Genomic DNA, 18,168 nt, shown 5'->3' with positions numbered 1-18,168 from the left:
AGGCAGGGGCAAACGAGAAAGGAACTGGATAAAACTGGCCCCACTACGTTTACTGCTGTTATAGATAACAAACAAGCCCAAATAGAAACGCTGAACAATCGCGATCCTCGGGGTTGACGCGCTGCGCATCTGTGAGCGTACCGCATCCGGAGTCCTGCAGCCACCGGTGCACGGACACCCCTGCCGTGGCGCAGCAGTGCGCGGCGTACTGCAGCTTGGAGCGGCACACCGAGGCACTCAGGTTGCGCGAGTAGCTGGCGTCACTGAGGCAGGCCCGCTGGTACGCCACGGGATCCACGTACAGCTCGCACGCGTTCTCCTGGAACCGGCACACCTCCGGAGGCACCTCCCGCTGGCTCGACGAGCGCAGCACAGTGCAGATCTCCGGGCTGCCCTCGACCAGCCAGCTGTAGGCGAAGTCGCGCACCTCGGCAACTTGGTAGCCGCTGCGGTGCTGAAGGTCGTTGCTCTCGTCCAAGTCGCAGTCGCCTGCGAGCGCGGAAGGCGGTAATGCGCGTGGGTATATGGGTGCTTAAGCGCGCAGGCTGTGGTTGTCCCAACAGTATTCACGCGATTCAAAACCGGCAACTAGTCAACCTCTCATTACTGAGGTGAACAAAAAATCATGTTTGGTGACGTTTTCTTTAAGCGCTTGAGGCCGCGTTAGCGTGTGCATTTTCCTGCGGAGCCAGCAGGGGTTTGGAGTCCACGTGGTGCCTCTGTAATATGACTGTGGTTCGGATAAGTCCAAGCAACACATATTTTTGCTCGGCATGTAGTCAAATGAATGACTGTAAGAGACGCCTTCGTGGTCATATAAGTTACGAGCTATCTCTATAAGGTTCATGATCGAAAAAAAAACGTGGTGAATCTGATGCTAAAAATTACGTAGCTGCGCAGCTCGACTTCGACGTAATTCGAGCAGATTCGATGCTAGGTTTCAGCGGAAGGTAAAAAGGTTTACACCGGCTGTTAATATAAGCTTGCAAAATAGTCTATCGAGAGTACAAACGACACTGGTGCTGGCATTATTCGTTTTTTGTTGCGGTGCTTCGCAAGTACAGCCCAACCCAAAAGATTTCAAAGTTCGTTCGCGACTTCTCTACTCAACCGGGAATACAGGTTAGAAAAGTGCTAGTCGCACGGAAGAATGTCGACTGAAGTTTTCCATTTGAGAACAGTTGCAGTGACTCAGACCAAATTTCGTTTTATTGCGATAGCAATTATATGGACACTTCAACCGGATTTCAGCCGTCGCCGTCACCGTCGCCGTGAGGTCCCGTATAAAGTCCAAGGGCGATAAAATCGTCGCCGCGCGCCGGGGACGCGCGCTATCATGGAGAGTGAACTCACGGCGGAAAGCAAACGCGACCTTCGCGCGAAAGGCCGTGGGGGTATGGGATGGAGGCGGGGCGACGCTGTGCTCCGGCACCAAAGGCGTATCTTGCAACCGGGCGCAAGGGGAACTTGCCACTCAATCTCCCACGCGAAAGCAAGAAAGCGGGAAGCCAGCGTGGGAGCGAGGGGGGGGGGGGGGGGGGGGCGCTGCTTCTACTTTGCCAACAACTGCGCTCGTACTTTGCCCGGCTGTGACGGTCGCCCGCACCATCTCTTATCTCCACACGGCTCTGACCTTTGTATGTGCTGTGCATTCGGCGCTCAGTTTTCGTTGAAGCGATAGACCGCACGAACCTTCACCCGCTGCGGCGGCTGCGCTTGCTGCCGGCGTTTGACAGTCGTTGTCTGCGGTCATTCAGTGTGATCTATTCATGTTTGCTTGTGCGCGCTGACACCACGCTTGTTATTTCAGTTAGTAAGCGAATGTGTCCAAGTTTATGCAGCCGATAAAACTACTATCCCTACTCCGAATAGCTCTACTAATATGCGATCGCAATTGATGCTTCGCCTTTCGGGCGAAACTGCGCCATTTTTTTTTTATTTTCTCGAACTTTCGTGTTTCAAAAACATTTCGTGGTTTGGACTGCATTCGATCAACTTTGTCACCCTTATATCACACTACAATGCGTTTGCAGATTGCAACATAACTGTAGCGAGTGGTCAACAGGAGTTCTTCGGCAGGCATGCAGTACTCACAGTGGCAGAAGTTCACGCAATTCTTATCGCTAAGAAAGAAGAAAACTATGCTGCGAAAAGGTAAAGTGGACGACTTACCGCACAGTCCCGTCAATTTCCCGGAGTACGTGAACGAGGGCACTTCGATGCTGAAGCCGTAGTTGAGCTCGAAGAACCGCACCACGAGGTTGATCGCGGGCACGTACACGACGGTAGTGCGGCCCGGAACCCAGGAAATGTTGAATCCTTGCATGCTCCACGGGAAATCTCTATCCTGAAGTTCGCTTTCGTCGAACTGGACCTGGAAAAGAGATGGTGGCTCAGCTGTCGATTCGTTGCTGTATATACTATTCGGTTAACAAAAGCGGTCCGTAAATATATACATGAAGCAGGCTGATAAAACGCATCAAAGGGCTCGTGATCATCATCGTGATACCCTTGGCAGGTGCGCTTTCACCATATGCAAGTGATACTGCATGTGAAGTGTCCTTTTCCTAATTTGTTTGTCTTGTGTGACGTTGCTTATTTTCAACACAGAGTTTGTATTTTAATCATTAACAAGAATGGATGACGACTATTTGTATACGCTCCAGATAACATTTCTGTGCTTGGCTTTGACAATGTAAAAAAAAAAGTCGCTGTTTCGCCAAAGGCGCAGCATCGATTGCGATAGCAAATTAGTATACAGCTATACGTACGAAGCAAGGATATTAGTTTAATGGGACGTATGAAGTTGTAAACATTCGCTTACCAACTAAAGAGACAAGCATGGGGTCACGCGCGCCTAGGTAAACATGAACACATCTCGCTCGATAATCGCGGCAACTGGCTGTGAAAACGCCATAGTGAGAAAGCGCGCCGGAAGCAGCGGGCAAATTGACCTTCGCGTTGTCTCTCATCTCGATTCAACGCGAATTAAACGTCGAAAGCACAGCGCATACGAAGTTACCGGCACTCGGCACATGCACTTTGTCCCCATTGCAGATCGATTTGAAGATCGCTTTGAAGATCGCTTTGAAGCCGCGCGGGCGCGCACTTCTCCCACATCGCTGATCGCTTTCAAGAAACGGCGCCCGCGCGGCCGTGATGTGAGCAGCAGCCAGCGGAATGCACCCCCCTCCCTCTCCATCTGCGTCTCCTCGCCCCCGTGCCTCGCGCGCGAAAGACCGCGCGCTTCCGGCCTGGCTTTCTCCCTCGCGTGCGCTACATTTAGCCGCGATTGATGGCTCACCCTCGTACGCTTTCACTCGCACACACAGCGTACGGCGCGCGGCGGCGATTTTATCACCGTTGAACTTCATACGGAATCTCACGGCGACGGCGACAGCGATGACGCCGACGGCAGAAATGCGCTTGGAGTGTCCATATAATTACTATAGCAATGAAAGTTAAAGTCTGGTGTTTTACGTGCCAAAACCACGATTTGATTATGAGGCGCGTAGTAGTGAGGGACTCCGGACTAATTTTGACCATCTGAGGTTTTTTAACGTGACCCAATGCACGGTACACGGGCGTTTTTGTATTTTGCCCCCATCAAAATGCGGCCGCCGCGGCCGGGATTCGATCCCGCGCGCTCGCGCTTAGTAGCATAACGCCTTAGCCACTACGCCATTACGCCACTACGGCGGGTGTCTTTGTTAATATAGCTGTTTGTTGAATCGGTGCCCTTAAACCCAAATTTTGAGCTGGTCAGAGATGACTTTTCTCGTCAGGAGGAACGAGGGCCCCTTATTTCGTGCACGACAGAACTACTATGCTACCGGGTCACAGCTATACGCGCACGTTCATTACCAACCCACACGACAAAGTTAGCGTTATCGTTACACAGCGGTCCGCAATTTATCATAAAGGCGAAAAGTTTTTGATGCGTCGCGTTACCTCCAAGACAGTGAAAGTGCGCTTCGATGGCAGATAAACACGTTGCGCGAAATTTTAGTTGCCTCCATCTCGTGTAGGCGGATCGATCACAGTCATGGCGTTGATATGGAGTAGGGGCCAACCGCTGCCTACCGTGGACAACACGTGAGTAAGAGAAAATGCATCGCGGACGTACTCTCTGCCCTCTGGAGATCCTGACGTGGCTATCGCCATAGCTTATAATGAGGCCCTGGGTGCAAGTCGTACGAGGCTCCTCGGGGCACTCAGCGTTCACGCCGACGACCTGGAAGTCGAGCGCCTTGTCGCCAGAGATGTGCTGCGCCAGGACGTAGCTGCAGTTGCCTTGGAAGTCGAACGTGCGGCCGTCGAAGCTGATATAGTTGGGGTCACCGTGGCCTCGACACACGCCTGCGTAGAAGCAGAACAGAAAATTGCGGTCCCACGAATAGGTCGAAGTGGTCTCTTGCAAAAAGAAACCGTCCCTTTACACGCTTATACGTCTACCAACGCATTGTTTAGCGGAAGGGGGATCGTAAGGAAAGAAGTGAAAGTTAGTGCAACCAAAAGGAAAGAAACCGTCGATAGAATAATCCGGCTACTGAAGTTAAGGTCAAGATATAGTCGAGGTGAATATGTAGTGCGCGAACTTGGAAGTAGTGTTCAATCTGAAAATATTTTTTCATATTATCGGTCCAATGAAAAGCACCGAGAACGATGGATGAGACAAAGATTACTGCACGTCGGAAAATGTTAATTCAGAAGGTTAAAGCATCAATCCAGCTTTTTAACTTTCGTATTTCCTCGTAAAAGATAGGGTTCTAGACGTTCTATTTTTTTTCTGTGTATTCAAGATGCGAAATTGCGACGAACGTTCTAGGCAAAAAAACTTTTTTTTAAATTCGAGAATTAAGTATTCGATTTTCCGGAAATGTATGCGAATTTGCCAACACCGAAAAACTTATAGGACGCTATAGTCGGTGACAAGCATATAATTAAATAAAATATCCACCCGCAAAGTCGTAATGCACGAGGCGCCTGTGCCTCAGTGTCCAAAAACACAGTTCCCGAAAGACACCAATGCCGAAGCAAAAGTTCCCCTCCACTGTGACGACGTGGAAATGAACGAGCGTAACTGAACCAACATCGTCTGCATTACGGGTGCCGCGCATTTTTTTTTTTTTTTCAATGTCCTCGACTTAATTTTTCAGTTGGACAGCCGTGTATTTGCCACTTCACTTTTACGTTGTCGCCGACTGTAGTGAAAACACAACCCTGCAGGTCCTTTAAATTCGTGCCGCACTTCGTGAACTGGTTCACGCTAGTGGGGCGTCATTTCCATGCTCTTACTGAAAGCTTCCGGCTCCTCCCGCGCTAAGCAAGAGGAGCCGGATCGACTTCAACTAGAGGTTGAAGTCGATCAAAGACAATGTCTTCCGGAGCGAGTTGAGGATGAGAACTGGGCGGAGTCACTGGGCACGGTACTCTATCGCGTCACCCCTCGCGCATGAGTAGTAGGAGCAGCATCGGAATAATTAAATTATTTTCCTGCACTATCTTCGGCATCGGCCCACTGTTTTAGACTGCACTAGCTTCGGAATCGGCAGCACGTAAAACGCTAGAAACACAAATACTCAATACGGAAAAGTGCGGATAATTCGCGAAGGGAGACATTGTCTTCAAAATAAAAAAAAGTGATGGAGCTCACAGTCGTGGCACATGTTGGGCGGCACGCAGGTGTCTCCTCGGCGCACCATTCCCAGCGGGCAGAAGCAGCCGGCCACGCACTCCTCGGGGCAGTCGTCGGCGGCACCATTTTTGGGGCGGTGCACATTGTCGCACGATGGCTCGCACTCGCTCGAAGGGCCACACTCGCGCCACTCCATTCCGGCCGGGCACTCGGGTGCTGCGCAAAACGCGCACGGGCGCACGTCACCACCGATACCACATTCGCATTTCGCTGTACATGCAAACAGAGACGCTGGAAAGCTTCCGATTTTGTAAACAGAAATGATCCACTGGCAAGAGAAACGAGCCGCTATGTTGCACCAGGAGATTACCAGTACCTTCTCATCTGCAGCTAATCCCAATTTTACAAATCGATTTCGTCGATAGTTACACGAAACAATATACACACTTGTACTTAAGGCGTGTGCTGTGTTAATTTTACTCGAAATTATTTAAAAAAAAGATATGTCCCTTACCTTAAACCAGCCTGAAAACGCCCTATAGCAAACGCTCGCGTAAGTACACCGATAAACCGCTCGACCAGCAGACACTGATTCCGCACTGTCAAGACATTCGCGAAACCGTGCTTACAGTCTCCAGAGCTCATAGTATATTCACTAGTGGCTCCTGCAAACCGATAATTCCTGCCCTTCAGACTCACACAGTGTATGCGGCCTGCTTTGGTTCTAGGGAACATAAATTCACAATTTCTGGCTTCCACGGTAAAACAATTGCGTTTGAAGCTCACCACCGAGTCTTCGTGTTGAGCTGCCAGTGCGAATAAATGCGCTGCATATCAATGCATATCAATGTCCTTTCTGTGTCCAAATACATGTTCACACTAGTAAAGCTTAACAAGGGAATTCACTGGAAGAAAACGCGATTTCGCGTCCGTATAAGCTTTCTTTAAGCTTGCAATTCCTCGGTGAGAAATATTCAAAGTCGTGCGAACGCATATCTACGCATCCAACACTGGCATTTGGAACGCACTTTACGCCTGCGGTGTATACGGCTGAATCAAACGCGCATTGCACTCGGTGCGTCTTGAGGTAACACGTAGTTGGATGCGCATTGAGTGCAAACGCGGAAACATGTAGCACAGCTCGGGAGACGGCTTCTTCAGTACGCTGTCTCGGGCTATTACAAACGTTCGGCAAAAAAATTCGGCGCGACGGCATCCTACCAAAGTGTGCCCGGCTGCTTACCGCATCCAAGCGACAGCCTCCACTCTGATGCGATTTGGCTTCGCACAGAGGCTTTGCACGTGGACACGAATCCCTCGATGGCATTGCACATGCATTTCTTAGCGTCGCCATCGCCCGAGGCCACGCAGTCGCACACCTGGTCCGCGCAAGTGCTGAGCGATGACTTTATCAGGCTCTTGTCTTCGATGCAGCGCGACAGCGGGGGCGTCCTGCGAAGCAAACAAATGCGCAGCTGATGCATTGCACGACGCCGAGTAACGCAGTGATTTGCATGAGGAAAGTTCTTACGCATAATTACGCCGCAAAATACAACGATCAATCTCGAGAACAGTTACACGCTCAGTTCCCCGACACCAAGTGTGGTGTTGTAGGGGATAGAAAATTTTCGATCATGATCATTCGGCTAATATCAAAGATAGTCTTCTTGCTGACGCTAATGCAGCTCCAGTCACACATCACGCTGTTTATTGTGCATTCCACTAATTACCAATCGTGTATTGCGCCGCCCAGTGAGTCTAATCTGCGGGGTTTCACGACTGATTTTCGGCAACGGATGCAACGGATGTGACGTCAGCCATCCGGGAGCGGTGAAGCGAAGCGCTGCATCGTGACACGTACTAACGAACGCTGACAGGGAATGCTTCTGTAGTCATAGCGCAGCGGAGGCTCCAACGCAGTGTAGCCATAGAATAAAGAACAAAAAGTAAACGGCTTCGTGAACTCGTCATTTTCAAAGAAGTGCTGTGTAATAAATAATAAAACAAAGATTATTAAAAGTGTCCGATGGCAGGATTCGAACGCAGGACCTCTATACTCACAGACAACTTTCTGTGGCAATGAAGGGAATGCTACTGGCGCGTGGCTGCTGCACGTGTGTTACCACCGCGCCAAGTAGTCCGGCAGCGTTTGACGGTGCTTTTGATTGTTCGGAACAGACGCTGAATCGACGCAGCTTCCACGTGCGACGGTTTCAGATTTGCTCAGACGCAGGAAGTTCCAAACGCCGCAAAATAAGCAAACTTAGTGGTGTGTTCTGTCTTATTTACCGGTTGCTATAATAAGGTGTTTCCGTTTTCTCTTCCCCAGCCTAAACTAACCTGGATTTAAGCGAGGGACTCTTTTCAGAAGCGGTCTCACTTGTGCGCGCTTTTCCTCCGCAGCTTTCCCTTCATTGCCACAGAAGGTGATCCGCGAGTATAGTACAGAAGCCCGACATTGAAACCATTACGCCACAGACTCATGCACCATCACGCAGCTTAGAACGCCCTCATTAATTTCTCGCGGGCAAGTCGGCGCGCTGAGACGCCTGGCGCGAAGTAAACATGCACCACGGTCGCCGTCACGCAAATCGTGCGCCTTTCGCTGAAGCGGACCGTGAGTTCATGAAGCAACCATGCAACAGCTTCTGTGAAAACACGTTTCACTTTTGCGTTCTACCAATTCCTATGAAAGAGGGATGAACCATAAATTTTTCCATATGCTGTTTAATTTCTTTTTTTTTTTGCTTTATCAAATTATAAATATTCCGCGTCGGTACTATTGTATTCGGGCGTGATTTATGTAACACGCTAATAAGCAGGAATCGTGGTTGTTACGAACGAACGCATCTTGCTGTGCAACAGCAAGAAAAAAAATTAAGGATTTGCTTATTGCTTACGGTAAAAAAACGAACATACGAACGTTTCACGCGAGCATGCTGTCGACAAACATGAGACACTCAATCCTTGCCTGCGAAGGTGTGCAGATGTTAACGGTGTATCTGTTTGAACCTTTGCGCGCAGTCGGACACAGACTACGTCATAACGGATATATGCGTCATAGATGACACAGTTGAATGCGCAAAAAAAAATATTCTCTGTCGTTTCCGCAGAACACAGGATGCACTAAAAGGTCACCTTTGTTCGTGATCCGCGCTCTTACTATAGGGATCATAGTCATGTTTGCATAGCAAGCAGTTCAAGATAGCGACGTTCTGACAACAAAAGTGCAATAAAATTGTAGGCTCGACCACACTGCACCTCTATAACGACGGCTATGCTGTCGTTTGATAGCACAACGCAGAGCGTCGCGAGAGGCTTTCTCCCAGCAGCGCCGACAGCCATCAAAAAGAACACCAATGGTACAGAGTATGCGAAATGCCTTAACGCTGTGGTCATGCACTCTATTTCCCAAGCGCACTCTGACAATAAGTTAAACCCGTACGTGAAAGCGAAACAAACCACTATATCATCTTTTAACGAGGTAATTCGTTTATATTAGAATAAAATATCTGAGTCAGCCTGTGCACGAAGTGATACACAGCTAGTATGATCACGACCACACCAAATGTTGAATCCTCGTGCATCTAGCCATTACCAGTGGTAAATACAGAGGTGAATTGAAAACGAGGCACCCTACTTTTGAGTACTGTGTTTGTCGTGCTTATCAGAACAAAGAGTGTCACATTCCGAGAATGTAAGTGCGAAAACAAGGATCTGTAACTTCGCTGTGCTTCAGTTAGATATGCATTTCGCACTTTCCGTTAGGGATACAACGTTCATAAGGGGGAAGTGCAGTTCATGCTACTGAGGGTCAAAGTAGGCTTGGATAACAAGTGGCACAGCCAGCTTGACAAAGAGTAGGTAGATCCAATTAACGCCGTTACAAAACGCAAAGGCTATATACCAGCCCGTTTCCAGCAAAGAACACACCGCTAAACGCATGAACAGGTCACAAAGCAAGATAGAGAGAGAGAAAGCTCGAAAGAATACAGCGGCAACGTGCAGATACCGTCCACGGGCGTCAGCGCAAAGAAGTCATGCTCGAAAATCTTCAGCGTTTGTTTCGTTCCTTAGACGGACCATTTTCAGTCTGATTATTGATGATACATGTTCTTATACTCATTCCACAAGAAAGGCTATGACTCAGCGTGTAAGTAAAGATCCCTCTTCCCACTAAATGTCAAAATACCAAAATGTAAATTATGGTCGGTGATAAATATTTATATGGCGACAATCAGCCGATCAGTCAACTCACGCGATCCTCTGGCACCACCTCTGGGCCCTCTCGCGGGTTTCCTTGGGACACGTAGGTTGCTTGCAACTGGCGGCCGCAGCACCAGACGTGGCCCAGCTGTTGGCGAAGTCCCGTGCGTTGTTGAGCAGTCTGTCGTCGGGCGTGCGGAACTCGTTGTTGGTGTCCCGGTCGTACAGGCCACACAGGCCGCTTGTCTTTGACGACAGGCAGTCCGACACCTTAGGCGAGTGCAAAGGATGGAAAAGGCCAGGTTATCAGCGACACGAAGACATCGCAAAAACATCCATATGGTGAAGATGAGTAATTATCAGCACGGCGAGTCTACGCACCTATTGAGTGACGCGTGAAGACAATGTGGATAATCATCGATTTTGTTTTGGTAAAACAACTTTGTAACACATATGAGTCAGCTTTAGTATTCTTTCAGCTCATATCATATTTCATCAATCATTCAGCAGCCCAAGCTCGTGGGCGGGGCCAGCGATGCCGTCCCCAATCATATCCGATCACACGAAGCTCAAGCAGTCGGTCAAAGCATGCCTCTTCACATTTATTACCAACACATGCGTGGCGGGGATGCAAACTGTAGTTCTCACATCGGTTACAGTATAGTGACAATTGTTTTTGGCTGTAGCTTCACGTAACGGTAACGGACACGCTATAGAATGTTCAACCACGTGCGGCATCAACCTCATTATGCGACCAAAAATATAATATACCACAACAGAGTGTAGGGCTCACGACTCACCGAGATCTTAATGGTGCGGCGTTCGTCGAAGGCGACTTCAAAGTTGTGACGCACCGACGTGAAGACGAGCCGCTGTCCGCTGCGGGACAGGTGCACGTCTCCGAGCCTCTTGCTGACGGCTCCCAGGTTGCGCACCACCACGGGCTTCCCGTTCACGCTCACTTCGGACAGCGTGGGACCCAGCTTGACGAAGGTGCCGTTGCACATGATCGACACCCAGGTCTCGCACACGTCCGTGGCACCGCGCCTCGAGCAGCGCCGGTGGGCTGTCGCCGAAAAAGCGTCACAGTCATGATTTCTTGTTGGGCTATTTGGTGAAACACTGCTAGACGGACGACGGCCGCAAGCAGGGAACACATGTGGAAACAAGGGCGCTCGTGCTGTATGCTCTTATTTCTGTGTGTCTGTTCGTGAATGCTGTGCAATGCCACAATCACGCGCTTCGTTGTAACCGGATCGCGGTGGTGACTTTTTGTCAGCCGTAGCGCATGCTCTGTGTCGGCAGGTATGAAAATCCTAGAAGCGTAAGGGGAAACTAAAGAAACGACATTAACATTCAGTTACTTTCGTCATTATACGTATATACATATATATATAGCCTTGCTTGGCTGACACCCTAGTTGTTTCATATCCTCCACATGTTTAGCAGCCCATGCTACTGAAGAAAACAGTACGAGCTAGCGGTTTATTGTTTTCCTTATCTGCCTCGGGATTGCGTTTGCATCACTTTCCGCTACGAGTCCGTGCTAGACCCCACGCCACCTTTTACCAAGAACATTCATCATCATCATCATCATCAGCCTATATTTGTGTCCACTGCAGGACGAAGGCCTCTCCGGACCCTGCGATCTCCAATTACCCCTGTCTTGCGCTAGCCGATTCCAACTTGCGCCTGCAAATTTCCTAACTTCATCACCCCACCTAGTTTTCTGCCGTCCTCGACTGCGCTTCCCTTCTCTTGGTATCCATTCAGTAACTCTAATGGTCCACCGGTTATCTATCCTACGCATTACACGGCCTGCCAAGCTCCATTTTTTGCATATGTTAGCACCGGTAGAATGCAATAATTGTACACTTTTATTTTCTATGACAGTGGTAATTAATCGCCCAGTCAGGATTTGGTTATGCCTGCCGTATGCACTCCAATCCAATTTTATTCGTCTGTAAATTTCCTTCTCATGATCATAGTCCCCTGTGAGTAATTGACCTAGATAAACGTACTCCTGTACAGACTCTAGAGGCTGACTGGCGATCCTGAATTCTTGTTCCCTTGCCAGGCTAACGAACATTATCTTTGTCTCCTGCATATTAATCTTCAACCCCACTCTTACACTTTCTCGGTTAAGGTCCTCAATCATTTGCTGTAATTTGTCCCCATTGTTGCTGAATAGGACAATGTCATCTGCAAACCTAAGGTTGCTGAGATATTCGCCGTTGATCCTCACTCCTTAGCCTTCCCAGTCTATGAGCTTGAATACTTATTCGGAGCATGCAGTGAATAGCATTGGAGAGATTGTGTCTCCTTGCCTGACCCCTTTCTTGATAGGTAACTTTCTACTTTTCTTTTGGAGAACCGAGGTAGGTGTGGAATCTTTGTAGATATTTCCGAAGATATTCACATATGCCTCCTGTACTCCTTGATTACGCAAGGTCTCTATGACTGCTGGTATCTCTACTGAATCAAATGCCTTTTCATAATCTATGAAAGCCATATAGGTATATATATAGGTTGATTGTACTCCGCAGATTTCTCTATTACCTGTTTGATGACACGGATATGATCCAAAAACATTACAACTATATTAAATCATAAATCATGGTGTATTGGTGAGTCATACTGCTACAGTTCTAATATTGACCCTTTTCGCGGAACAGTTTGTTTTAGAGAAACGAGATGGCGCTCACGGCGGCGCGCCATACCTCTCCTCAGCGACCGCGCACGAATACGAAACCATTACCACTTCTACCTTGCTTCTGTGCTATCAGCTGTCGGAAATGCAACTGAGTTTTCGCTAACACATTGCATGTGCTCCAATCATGCTAGATTGAATCATGTGGATTGAAGACATGTGCAGTAGTTGGCTGCAAAAATAGTGACTGGCATGTTAAGGAATAGAATGAATATGTGTGGCGAAGTTCGTGGACCGCTGCTGCAACTGTCCGAACGTGTTACCGGCACTTTGTGATGTGCGGCTTTCCTGGAGCATACAGAAATTTGCTCATCCGCCAGCCTCGTATCGCTAACCTTTAAAGAAAGGGCGTCATCCCCAGAACGTCGGCAAGAGTGAGTACCGCTCGTTAAACAATGACAAAGGGAGTAGCGCCGCTTCCTGTCATAGTAAGTTTCGCGCACGTTATCTATACACATCTGTCCCAAATGGCAGGAAAACTTTCGCCCACTCTATCGCTGACGTGTCAAGAATAAGTGAATGGGCGCACACTTGAATATATGCGCACTGTATACGTACAATAAATGACGGACTGCACCGATGGCGCACGAATGGTCGAAGCTGAATGTTTCGTGACGGTCCACAGGAGTAAGCGAGTTACTAGCAGTAATGTATATATTTACTACAAGGTATTACAATGCACAAAACAGCTACGTTTCAAGCCTTGTGCGCAGCAAGAACAAATCTATCGGAACTGAGCACAACCGCGAGCGCTTAGGCAGAAAATAATCAGATAGTGGCCGCACCGAGAAACGTCACTGAGTCAGAAACTGACAAGCCACTGCTTCAAAATGTTTGCCGAATTAAGAACAAAGAGCAAAACACACTAATCCTGACTGAATTCATGGGCGGAATGTTTGGCTAGCTTGGAATACATACTTAGCCCCGCTTTTAGAACAAGCACCATATACGCTGCTTGCGCCGTTTGCACATAGCTTAATCAGCTCCGAAAGCGCTTTTGCATGTTCTCTGAAGCTGTGATCAAAGCTTCGTGTCGTCCACCTAGTCACCGTCTACGATATCTCCGAAAACAAGAGGTTTTCTAAGCTGCGGCGACGTCATACACTTCCATTGTAAACAAGGAGGCAACGGATGCAGTTGAAGCAAGCAATGGACGCGTCACCACGTGATCAAACATGGCAGCGCCCACGGGATCGCCGCGAAAAGGGTCAATAGAAAATAAGGACGACTTTAACGGGAGCAGATTTTCGATAATTCAGGCAACGACGTACTATAGAGTGAAAGACGGGTTGGAGACGAGGCAACTCTTTATATTTTCGGGCCAGCGTTCAGCAGTGTCAGAAATTGTGTCAAAGGATTACTGATGTTAACTATTTGTTGGTAGTGCAAATATGCTACACTCTATAACAAACCAAATCAATTCAGATAACTTGCGTAGGTATTTCGTACCGGCGAACAAATACTGTACATTCGCACACGTCGCGTGTAACAGAAATCTAAAAATGTTAGATGACAAAGTGAAGTTGCAAGCCCCACAGGACAGTTTATTTTATTTATGTTATACTGAAATCTCCTAATTCTATTACAGTGTGTCGTTATGGCGTTTTTCGGGTCCACGGGAGCTTCCGGCTGCGGCGGCCACATTTCGATAGGGGTGAAATTCAAGAACGATCATGTGCTTGGGCCCAAGTAATGAAACCGTCATTTCCTTCAACCACTTCCTAACCTTTCGGGAGGCCTCCTTACACCGAATTACCTATGGAGGAAGCAAGCGTACTCTGAAAGTGCACTTCACCCGTCCTCACGTAAGAAACGGTTGCCGCACGCCTGGGTTCGAAAGCATCCCTTATTAGCTTTACGCAAACACCTTTATTCAATAAAAAAAAAGAAAGTTGGAACGGCAGATAATTTTTAAATTGAAGTGCTAATACAGAGACGCGTGGAGGCTTTCTTCGATTTTTAACGCGGCAGCGTTAAGGGCCCCGTGTCGCAGAAAATCCGGCGCCGACGTCGGTGTCAGCGTAAAGCATCGGCGTCTGGCGGAAATAATCATGCCGAACATCATCATCCCGAATCACCCCGACCTGGGGGGCCCTTCACGTGGTGAAAGGCGTTAGTGAACAAAAACTGAACTTCTGAAAGTAAAATCTGTCAGAAAAATTGCAAAGTACGACTTAAACACAACGAACAGACGTGATACCGTCGGATTGTAATTCGAATATACGAGAAAAAAGCCTGATAAGCTGCCAGAGATATTTGAATGTCATCGCGTTCCACTCTTAAAGGCGAAGCTGAAGCGTCCTCGAATTCTGATGGTGTTTCGCTGTACTTTGGTCCTAGGCAACATTGAGGGGAATGTTGCAAATCGAGCCTTTCTAAATTTTGATCAGGCCCAATGTCGCAGAAAATACGGTGTCGGTGTCGGCGTCAAAGGCGTCCAATAACGCTATCGCGTTCCACTCTTAAAGGCGAAGCTTAAGCGTACTATAAGTTTTTGTTTACTCAACGTGAAAAAAACCATCACTGTCAAGCGCAAAACTTGGTCTCCTTTTTTCCGCAACACTTTTCCGCTCCCCTGTGCAAGATAAAACTTAGTGTGTTTCAGCAACACTGGCGGTGAATACCGGTACACTGCTCCGAACGCGAACTCACAGGCATAGATCAAACATTCCGCGAACTCAGCCGCGCTCCTGGCCGCCCACGACACCTCCATTTTTTTTTCTTTTTATTGCGAAAGCAATTATATGGTCATGCCAAGCGCATTTCTGTCGCCGTCGCCGTGAGGTTCCGTATAAAGTCCAACGGCGATAAAATTGTCGCCGCACGCCGTACGCTGTGTGTGCGAGTGAAAGGGTAAGAGAGTGAGCCGGCAATCGCGGCTCAATGTAGCGCACGCGAGGGAGGAAAGCAGGCCGGAAGCGCGCGGTCTTCTTTCACGCGCAAGGCACGGGGGTGAGGCGACGGAGAGGGAGAGGGTGCGTTCTGCTCACGGTGTAAGGTTCTGCGCCGTCGGCTGCTGCTCACAGCGCGGCAGCGCGGGCGCCGTATCTTGAAAGCGATCTGCGATGTGGGCGAAGTGCGCGCCCGCGCGGGCCTTATCTTCAAAGCGATCTGCGATGGGGACAAAGTGCATGCGCCGAGTGCCGGTAGCTTCGTATGCGCTCTGCTTTCGACGTTCAGTTCGCGTTGAAGCGAGACGAGAGGCAGCGCGAAGGTCAATCTGCCCGCTGCTGCTGGCGCACTTTCTCTGTCCGGCGTTTTCACAGAGAGTTTCCGCGGTCATCGAGCGAGATGTGTTGATGTTTACCTGTGCGCGCGTGACATTGTGCTTGTCTATTTAGTTAGTAAGCGAATGTTTACAACTTTATACGGCCCAATAAACTACTTACTATACTTGCTTCGTATAGCTTTCTACTAATTTGCTATCGCAATCAATGCTTCGCCTTTCGGGCGAAACTGGGACACTTTTTTATTTTTGTAATATATAGAGCGTAGAATCCGCTGACACTGGCGCTTGGCGCCGTGCGCGCGTTTCTTTCCGCAGGCGGGCGACAGAGCGCATGTGCAAGCAACCATCACGGTAGCCAGCAGTGAGGTGAAGCGCTCGTTCAGGGCCAGGAGCGGCGTAAGGACGCATGAAGATGAACGCATGGAGCAACCTTACGCTGAGGAAGCACCAAGGAAGCCTTCATCGAGGGCCCCTCAGTAAGGAAGCTTTCAGAGTGACATAAGGCGGCCTCACCGCAATGAAGGCTTCCTTACTCAGGTAAGGAAGATTTCACTGTTTGGGCCTTAGACTTTGGTTCACGAATATTAAATAACCCCAGGTGGCCAAAATTAATCCGGAGCCCCCCACTAGGGCGTGCCTCACATAATTAGACCATGGTTCTCGCACTTAATACTACAAGCTTATTTATTTATTTATTTATTTATTTATTTATTTATTTATTTATTTATTTATTTATTTATTTATTTCGTTTTGCGGGTCCACAGTGGTGCTTAATTGCCACTGTATAAGGACAGAAAACCCCTGTAATGATGGCAGCTGGCAGCACGCGTCCATGTGCTGCCAGCCGGCAGAAATATGAAGTGCGAAACGTAGCGCGCATGAAACAAATGATTAAGATATTTATCGGCGTTATACGTCCGATTTTCTAATTCACGCCCAAGTTCCTCCAGTCACCCAGTCAATAAAATTATATTTCCTAATTTGATATGACTGTGCACAGCATAGAAACGACAGATCTCTAGTAAACACACTTGGTACTTAGGTAAACGTGGCAGCATTTGCTTAAAGCGAGCCGTTATCGCTAATTGTTTTTATTCACGCAGATTGTTAGGACGGCTGTCCTGCTAAGCGAACGCCTTGTTCGGCGTCCTCTTAATTAACATAGCACAAGTCATCAGGGTAAAAATGAAAAAATGAAATTATGGGGTTTTACGTGCAAAACCACGATCTGATTATGAGGCACGCCGTAGTGGGGGACTCCGGAAATTTGGACCACCTGGGGTTCTTTCACGTGCACCTAAATCTAAGTACGCGGGTGTTTTTCGCATTTCGCCCCCATCGAAATGCGGCCGCCGTGGCCGGGATTCGATCCCGCGACCTCGTACTCAGCAGCCCAACACCATAGCCACTGAGCAACCACGGCGGGTCAAGTCATCAGGGTCGTAGCACTATCAATCATCGCTCCTTCCGAACACTCGGCGCCTTATGGAATTGAAGCTAATTGGGTCAAGCACGGAGGCAGTTAAAGACATCGAAGAATATTTCGCAACAACCGTTGTCTCACGTAAACCTGTGTATTAAAGTAGTATTTTTCTGTCCTAGGCTTGTAGCAGCCGGTCTTAATTTTCCTTTCTTTTTCTAACTTTTTTGCAGCTTTTATGGCGGAAACATCTGGCGTTTCTTATCTCGCTAGTTCTCGCTGTAATTTGAGCACTTTGTTTACACAAGAAGCTAAACAGACATGCCTGCGTGTCTGCCTACTCAGGGCGCGACACGTGTGACTCAGACGGCATGGTTTGTTTTTGGCCCTTGACGAGCAAACCAGGCCTCCTGCCATATCGGCGTGCATAGCTGTATAGTTTGACCGCACAAGTGCACAAATATCACGTCCTGAGCGCCGCCATTTACTCCTGATACCCGAAAAAACCTGAGGATTTTCTTTGACAATATTTTATACGTAAACGAAGATGTAACATCGTGTGGGCGGATTGGCATGTTTATGCCGCATCCGGGATTTTCACGTGATATCGCGTTATATGAAACGCGCATTACTGGGGCTTTTCGTCATTTGTGACGACACTAAGGTCTACGTAAAATTAGTATCAATTTTGTCAAAGCATAAGGGCAAGGACATAATTAAACCACTTTCGTACAGTTCCACATTGCATCTATGACTTCATGTCCGAGATTAATTTTTTATATAATCGCTTGCTAAATAATTCTGAGAAGGATTGAATACATTGTGCAAATATAACGTACAAGGGGTTATAAGCGGAAACCTATTCGCCGAAGTTCACATGGTTCTCTGCGGACTTGACACTCGACTTAGCGGTAACTTGTTATAAGCTACGTAGAGGATTTGTATAGACCTTTTCACTGATCACA

The 18,168-nt window shown here is 48.3% G+C and overlaps 1 protein-coding gene across 1 annotated transcript in view; it reads right to left on the bottom strand.

The window, feature by feature from the left end:
• The window catches only part of LOC119440490 (hemocytin-like), a 122,921-nt gene that overhangs the window by 17,273 nt on the left and 87,480 nt on the right, over positions 1-18,168 (bottom strand). The window contains exons 54-60 of the mRNA XM_049662939.1: positions 10,645-10,910; positions 9,897-10,114; positions 6,882-7,090; positions 5,657-5,854; positions 4,127-4,359; positions 2,173-2,374; positions 142-489 (exon numbers count right to left, since the gene is read on the bottom strand). Of these exons, the coding sequence (XP_049518896.1) occupies positions 142-489; positions 2,173-2,374; positions 4,127-4,359; positions 5,657-5,854; positions 6,882-7,090; positions 9,897-10,114; positions 10,645-10,910 (1,674 nt within the window). The remainder of the gene's footprint in view (positions 1-141; positions 490-2,172; positions 2,375-4,126; positions 4,360-5,656; positions 5,855-6,881; positions 7,091-9,896; positions 10,115-10,644; positions 10,911-18,168) is intronic.

Source organism: Dermacentor silvarum, chromosome 2, assembly GCF_013339745.2.
Source record: "Dermacentor silvarum isolate Dsil-2018 chromosome 2, BIME_Dsil_1.4, whole genome shotgun sequence".
In the NCBI taxonomy this organism is placed as follows: domain Eukaryota; kingdom Metazoa; phylum Arthropoda; class Arachnida; order Ixodida; family Ixodidae; genus Dermacentor; species Dermacentor silvarum.
This window is presented reverse-complemented; position numbering and strand designations above follow the sequence as displayed.